Here is an 8,347-nt window from a genome sequence, read left to right on the forward strand (position 1 = left end):
CTGCTGTGATTCACGTGAACACAACCACCCCCTTCACTCAGAATGCCCTTTCAATGATGATTAACGTATTCCTAGTATTAGTACATCTGATTTCTGTAGGTCGTCATGGAGTATCTCATAATGACACATCTTCTCTTTTTAGCACTTGAGGAAGTCAGTTTGTTAGAGGATGCAGAAGAGGAGAAAGCACAGCGGGTTTCTCAATTGTCCTCTCAAGAAGAATCAAATTCGGAGGACCCAACAGCCAAGCAGATTATGCAACTCTTACGTGAGATCCAGAACCCCCAAGAACGTCCCAGCTCTTTACTTCAGAATCCCTGCATCCCGTTCTTCTACCGTGTGGATGAAAATGACGAGGTCCGGATTATGGTCGTCTGAGTTTAGACAGTCCCTCCTATTCAAGCCACCACTTCCATTCCTTCTCCTCTCTGGACTGTGACTTCCGGTCTCCACACGCACAGGAGATGCGGTCACTTGGGGATGGGATGGTCGGGTCTTTAGCTGCTGGTGATTGTGATGAGCCGGGACAATGTCTTCCCTCACCTGAGCTCTGGCATTAAGGAGGGGTAAAGGTTTGCACCTGCAATGATGATGGAGGAGCAGGGAGTATATTCTCTATTCCAAATGGCATTGCCCAAGGAAATTGATGCAGAGGCCACTTAGATGGGCTAGTAGGTTACTACACACTGCTTTGTTTTTGTTGGGGTTAGTTAGCTTAATCTTTGCCAACAATATACCGCTGCCTCCCATGTTTTTTTTTTCTTTATATACACCACCCTAACTCTAATGTTTTATATGAAGAAGACCTGATATGCTCAAGAATGAAGGAGGGATCCTGACGATGTGGAGGTAATATGGGCTCATCTTGTGCATGTTAAAGGCTGGCTCCAAGAATGTTTTGGATGACAATGTGGAAAAGTAGTGTAGACTTTTCCAAAAAGTTGACCCTTTTGGGGTCCGTATAGTGTTCTGTCTCCGTGGTGTGCTGCGTTCACCTTCTGTGGTGGCCATGCTGTAGACCAGGTTTCTGGAGGAGGTTTTAGATAAGTGTGTTTTAACAGAGACCCAAGTTACATGTTCACATGATATGAAAATAAGGACACAACGTAGGTTTTCCTCATGGGGTTTAATTTTTAACACCTGAATTAATTCTTCTTTTGAAGTTATTGCTGAGAAGGGTTTTTCCAGATTGGGCTTACACCAGAACTTTGGATTGGAAAATGTGTTTTTTATTACTGGACGTGTACAACTGTTGGGTTTTCATTTTCCAGGAGATCCTCCACCTTGATTTGTTTTAATATATAAAAAAAAAAATCTGATTAATATGGAGAGGTCACATTGTGTGTTCTCAATTTGGCATTGAGTTCAATACTGAGACAGACTGGTCACTAATGATTTACTGCCGAACAACCCCCTGAAAATCTGCAGTAGTAAAGCAGGGTTTGCCGGGCATCCGGTGTGTCTCATGGCAAAACTGGATTGGCACTTGCCTGGTGGCAGTGAAGGAGCAATAGTCTGGCAGCAGTCACATTGTGTCATTTCCCATCTCAAGCTGTTCACCAGAATGAGAAAATCTGATTAATAATGCAGGCTGAGATGGAAAATTACACAAGAATGCTGTCAGGCTGCTGCTTCTCTAGTGTCAGCCATATGTTAATCCAGCCATGTCAGGAGACCAATTGGTAAGAAAAATGTGACTAATGCGGCCTGGCAGACATAACTGCGGTCAATTTGTTCTCCCTTCTCTGTCAGACTAATTCCAATCCAACATTGTCATAATTGTCAGACTGGTTCCAGGATGAGAAAAATCTGATTAAAAATGCAAGATGAGATGTGGTATTAGAATTTAGTAAGTGGCAGCAGTACGTGTGGTCTTTAAGCTCCCCCTTCTCCGTTGTCAGCCCAGTACCCATTAATCGGTGACAAGTATAGATTGGCACTTAGCTGAGAAGGGGAAACGGGAAGTGGCAGGTGTAACGGTGGGCTAGATTGGGCATCACATGCAGCATTATTAATCAGATTTTTTTCTCATCGTGCATCTAGTCTTGTCTCATGACAATGCTGTATTGTGCAGAGAAGGAGGCAGACTGACTGCAGTTTTGGCTGCCACTTCCTAATTCCATCTCTCGGCCTGCTTTATTAATCATTTGCCTTCCTCTCATGACAAAGCTGGATTGGCACTGACCTGATGGCAGAGAATGGGGAGCAGATTGACCACAAGTTACCTCTGCCATTTTCGAATTCCTCACCTCAGTCTGCATTATTAATGAGATTTTTCTCATCCCAGCATCTAGGCTGTTTCTTTTGAGAATGCCGGATTGGTTGCTGGGCTGACAGCTAAGATGGAGGCAGATTGACCGCAGTTACGGCTGTCGTTTCCTAATGCGATGTCTCAGCCTGCCTTATTAATCATATTTTTCTCATCTTTGCCTCCTGTCTGTCTCTCATGACAAAGCTGACTTGACATTGGACTGACGACAGAGAAGGGGGATTAGATTAGCCAAAGTTACTCCTGCCATTCCTCAACTCTCCATCTGCGTTGTTAATTAGATTGTCCTAAACTATTTTTGGTGGAGAACTTCTTAAAAGTGTGCCCACCACTGTATGCGGCCATGTAGTGACTGAGCCGAGTATACTGTTTGTTACAAAATGACATCGCCCTGCGGAGCGCAATGCATAGTGGTGAGTGACCTGATATACTTGGTATCGGTCGTACTACATTTGGCTTTCTTGCATATTGCGGTTTGTTTTTTACAACCTTTTATATTCTTTGAGCACTTTTCCTGTCTATGCTATGAGGATCACATATCGCACTACTGTATACGACTGTGATGAGACTCAGGCAATGAGGTTTACAGTATTTCTTTATGTGCCGCAGGAGGCGGCCATATCTTGTTAGTGACACAGGAGAAGGAGCCTCGGGGTGTCTTTTTTTTTTTTTTTTTTTTCTTCTCCCTGGTGGGTGTGATGTGCACAAGTTACCCGGGTAGGTGGGTGAGAGCGGGCACGGTAGGGATTCCTACATCTCTTCCTGACTTGAACATGGAAGCAGTTCCTGTACATAATGTATGAGTGTAACATTTTGTATATTCCTGGATCAGACGCTGGACCTCCGCAGCATTTTCGCTGCAGGTATCTTGTACTATATTATGATGGAGCTTCTATAGAAGCTGGTCTGTCCTCTTGATTGGAGATTCATTAATATGGGGAGGGGGGATTATTATAATTTATTGGGTGATGCGTCACAGGTCAGGGGGCTACACTTTCCATTCTCTTGCTGAAATGATTTCATCTTGTTGGAAATAAAATGTTACTTTCTGAATAAACGTATTCGGCAGATTAAACCACGCTACTGTCTCTTTAAGAATAAGTCTATACAATGCTCCCTGAGCAATCCCAGACAGAATGTGCCAGACCTCTATATGGTATTGGGCAATATGGCGGCCATCTGGTTGCTAAGGTTTAATGCTCAACTTTCATTTTTTTTATTTGGCACACAAATTGGTAGTGACTTGAACATTTTGCAAAGGGCATTAATTGACGCTGCAACGTGTCAAAGTGTGAAGTCCTCAGAAGATAGGAACGCCCTCTTATGGATAAAATTAATATTAGGGAACCAAAGTAAATTTTATTTTGTGGCCCATGTTCCCATTTCCAAGCATCAAGAATGTGGGAGAGATGTTCATAAAACTAAGGAAGTGATCCAACCTTGAGAGATTGCCATTCATGTGGTTTTAAATAACAAAAATTCACCGCACACTCTAATGGAATAATTTTCAACCATCAGTGGAATTTGATTTTAGACAAAAAAGAAAGATAAGTGCTAAGTTATAAAAATTGGTCCAAAACCCAGAAAAATAGAAACACCCGACGTTTCGACCCTCTCGGGTCTTAATCATGGGGTTTACTGAAAGACAAAGAATAAGCGAATAAAAATCATGTACATATATACAAGAAAAATACTAAGAATATACAGAAATATAACAATAATAAAAAAATTCTCAAGGTGCAAATGGCACAAATAGCGTTGCAACCAGGTCTAGTACATTAGTCGATATCTAGCTACATAACAGAACCATATGAATAAGGTAGGGAATAAGCCATACAGTATCAACAAGTTTATGGGCATGCTTGAGTCCTGAAGAGGCAGGTGTAGGACATAAAAACCCTAGGAGGTTCAAATAATTAAGAGAACCAGGAAGCAAGGACAAGGGAAATAATCCAAAAATGGCGTTTGTATGGTAAATACCTTGGGTTCAAGAGGAATGGGAACCAGAGTAAGGGAATAGCCGTATATAAGCTTCCATGCTAGAGGATATGGTAGAGACCAATTATAAGAAAAGGGTCACAGATAAAAAAAATATATAATACAGTACCTATGTAGTAAGGAATGTACCGGGTAATGATAGGCTGTAAATAAATGGTAACCTGGGGAAAGGATAAAGGAGATTTAAAATTAGCTTTGAAGTCAAACGCCGGGTATACCTCTATGTGAAGTAAATGTACCTTTGGAGGATATGAAATGTACCAGGTAATGATAGGTAATAGGTTAGCGGTAACCTGAGGAAAGGATGAAAGAAATTTATGGTTAGCTTATTTAAATTTTGTAAAGAAAATTCTAAGACAAAGTGTGTGTCTCTGTGTTGATTGTATGTACCTTAAGAGGCTTTAAATGGAGACCCAGTAGATTCCTGTGCAATAATAGGCGTTGCTTTTTGTATGTAATGTTTTCCGTATTCGGTATGGTAAGATATACGTGTTGCTGCGCACTTATAGTCAGAATAGTGCCAATCATTGGTGGCCAGTGGTGGTAACGGCGTCCTAGGGATGAAATATAAGGAGCTTAAATAAGTTTTCTATTTGGCTGTGAAAACGGTACGTGGCACACAATGTGTGGAGAGAAAGTACCTGAGGCTGTAGGACCGTCTGGGATATGCTTGCGCCCTGCTCCCCTGGCTGGCGTGGAGTGAGAACACATGTGGGAGGTATAAATAGGGGATTGTAGGCATGGCAACAGTGCATACTAATGAGTGCACTCATTAGTATGCAGCGTTGCCATGCCTTACCACCTTCACAGCCAAATAGAAAACTGAATCAAGATCCTTATATTTCATCCCTAGGACGCCGTTACCACCACTGGCCTCCAATGATTGGCACTATTCTGACTATAAGTTTGCAGCAACACGTATATCTTACCATACTGGATACGGAAAACATTACATACAAAAAGCAACGCCTATTATTGCACAGGACTCTGCCGGGCCTCCATTTAAAGCCTCTTAAGGTACATACAATCAACAGGCACTTGGGTCTGGTTTCAGACCCCACCGTTTTTTTTATTTTTGAATTTTCTGTAAATTTTTATTTTTTAATTAATGGAGTGAAGGGGGCGACAGTTCCTTTCTACGGCCCTCTCTCCCCCGAACCAACAACAGGCAAGCACGCGGAGTATACTTCCCCGTACACTTTCCTGCGACGATTGGGGCTGGTTCTTCTGGCAATGGTTCCTTTACGGTCACGGTACCCCACACGGAGATGAGGGCAAGTGCACGGAGCACACAGAGTGCATGGAGAAGACTTGTGGATCGCTTCGGATGCCCTGAATCAGCCCCATGGCCTCTCCATCCCCCTGCAGAGCGCACATAAGGAAAAAATTCCCAAAAATGCAAATAAACACATTTGAAAGGTTAACTCACCAAAACTATGACTAATGCACTAGGGTGGATCGATTGAGGTATACCCCTTTAACAACTCCTCCGGCTCTACTACATCGCCCGGGAGATTTTTTACCTCAGGATTTGAGATGGGATGAAATCTGCAGGCTCCTGGACAGCACAGACGGCGCGAGCACCGGATTGGAGGTATGGGGTCGGGTCCTGGTCCCTGGGAGAAGCGCTGACCTAGTCTCAGCGGCGGTATACCGGCGCCCCGTCGCTGCATCCTTGTCACGGTCTGTGGAGTCACTGACCCAGGCTATAGACTTCCTCCGGGAATCCTCTTTAAATCAAGGCGTCTTTACCGCCCGAGGAGGGCTTTGGCGAAGGCCGGGAACCGTTCACCCGCAGGGGCCGTGCTCGTTCACTAGAAAGCGGACCCATGACGCGTCCCCTAGTCACGCTCACGCTTCAGCATCGGCGAGTACTGCCTCTTGCTCTACCTCTCCTAATGTTTGCAGAGAACATGACTCTGAATTTGAGTCTGACACGTCAGTCCCTCAGAATCTCCCAAATGTCCATGAGTCACTTGATTCTCTTAGTCAGTCAACAAGTTTTCTGACTTTGGACGAGGAGAATATTCCCGCTCCGGAACACGTTATCTCCTTTTAAGAGGACTAAACGTGAACGCAGGGTATTTGCCAGCCATCCGGAGTTTACGGACATTGTCCAGAAACTTAGGAACCGACCACATGAACGGTTCACAGGGCAAAAGTCTATCGAGGCTAAATACCCCTTTGCTCCTGATCTAATGAAGGATTGGTTACAGTCCCCCTCGGTGGATCCTCCCTTATTGTGTCTTGCTCCTAAAACGTTTCGATCCGTTACTGAGGGCCCTTCAGTCAGAACACCCCCCCCCCCCCCCCCGATCGTCAAATTGGCTACCTCGCCCGTTCGGTATTTTGGAGCTTCAGGAGCGACTCTTTTCCCTTTCACGGCGACTTGAGTGGCTAAGGACAACCAGTGTCGCCAAGTAGATAATTCACGCAGATTTTGTAGTAGACGCCTCTTTAGATGCCGCTAATTGCGCTGAATTGCTCAGAAGAGCCCGATGGCTACACGACTGGCGGGCAGATCCCACTTTGAAGAGATCAAAGACTTCTCTGCCCTATCAAACTGGTCACCTGTTTGGAGAAATACTAGACCAGCTCATTTCTGACACTTCCGGGGGAAAGTAGGTTTGCTCCACAATAAGGGGCTGTCCGGCCGTTTTCGGAATCAACAGCCGTCTCGTTTTTTTCGACCTTTTCGTAACAGCTCCAGCTGGTCCTCCACAACCTTCTCTTCCGGATCAGGTTGGTCCCCGTGTGGAGACGGAGGTTCCCAGGTCTCTCACAGACCTATCCGCTCTTGGAAACACAGGCCAAGAGCATCTGGATCTAGGGGAGTAGATCCCATTGATCATCTACTCAACGACTTGTTGGGGCATCCAGCAGACACCGACAAAGTAGGAGGCCGTCTGCTGTCATTCAGTCACAGCCTTCCTTCTGGCCGTTCGTGCGCCGCAAAGGGACGGAGTCCTCCTTCCAGTCCCTCAAGACAAATGGTTCAGCCATTTTTTTTATTCAAACCTTTCTTTGTGGTTCCAAAGGAGTGAGGAACGATGCGGTCCATACTGGACTTGAAACTGTTAAATCAGTTTGTAAAGGTACGACGATTCCGAATGGAATTCCTCCCATCGGTTGTCGCCTCCATGTAAAAGGGAGAGTCCCTATCATCCATCGGTATCAAAGATGCTTTCCTTCACATCCCGATTTGCCCGTCTCACCAGCAGCTCCTGCATTTTGCAATTCGAGAGGAACACTTCTGATTGGTTGCCTTGCCCTTCGGACTCGCCACCGCACCCAGGGTCCATACCAAGGTCATGGCGGATGTCATGGCCATTCTTCAAGTTTGGGAAGTGGTGGTACTGCCGTATCTGGACGACCTGCTGCTCAAGGGTCTGTCACTTCCAGCCTGCCAGGAGTCCGTGGATATCTCAGTAAATACACTTTCCTACCTGGGTCAGAAGATAAATTTCGAAAGGTCTTCCCCAACACTGGTCAGGCAAATTTTCTTTGGAAATGATCTTGGACACAAAGAGGCCCGAGCCTTACAACAGGCACCGCGGACTCTTTCCCGACCGGTTTCTCTCTCCATACGTTTCAGCATGATAGTTCTCGGAAGGATGGTGGCAGCGATGGGAGCAGTCCCTTTCGCACAGTTCCATTTCCGCCCTTTACAACATGCGTTGCTGTTAACTTGGGACAAGAACCCGTTCTCCTTGGACCGCCGGTTCCTTCTTTCCCTGCGGGTCAGACGAGCCCCCAAGTGGGGGACACTGAAATCCTCCCTGAGCTAAAAGAAGTTCTTCTCCCAGTACGATGGTCGGTGGTAACCATCAACTCCCAGTCTTCTGGGTTGGTGTGCGTTTTTTTCTTCGTCACCACACGGCACAGGGTCGTCGGTTAATTTGAGTCATGTCTCCCCATCAAGATCTGGGACATTCGAGCGATCAGATTAGCCCTCCTGAGTTTTCCACCATCTCCTCGCAGGTCATCTCATCAGGATCCAATCCGACAGCTCCACGGCTGTGGCGTATATCAACCATCAGGGGGGTTACTCTGAGCAGGATGGCCATGCACCAAGTGAGT

At 45.6% G+C, this 8,347-nt stretch overlaps 1 protein-coding gene across 6 annotated transcripts in view; it reads left to right on the plus strand.

The window, feature by feature from the left end:
• Positions 1–3,344, plus strand: part of GOLGA2 (golgin A2) — a 63,987-nt gene extending 60,643 nt beyond the window's left edge. For all 6 annotated transcript variants that reach the window (XM_073541083.1, XM_073541084.1, XM_073541086.1 and 3 more), the window contains one exon: positions 143–3,344. In XM_073541083.1, coding sequence (XP_073397184.1) covers positions 143–378 — 236 coding nt within the window. In that variant the 3' untranslated portion in view covers positions 379–3,344. The remainder of the gene's footprint in view (positions 1–142) is intronic.
• The last annotated feature ends 5,003 nt before the right edge of the window (positions 3,345–8,347 follow it).

The sequence above is a fragment of the Dendrobates tinctorius genome, unplaced genomic scaffold, assembly GCF_039654945.1.
Source record: "Dendrobates tinctorius isolate UK_male_01 unplaced genomic scaffold, ASM3965494v1 ptg000120l, whole genome shotgun sequence".
Classification (NCBI taxonomy): domain Eukaryota; kingdom Metazoa; phylum Chordata; class Amphibia; order Anura; family Dendrobatidae; genus Dendrobates; species Dendrobates tinctorius.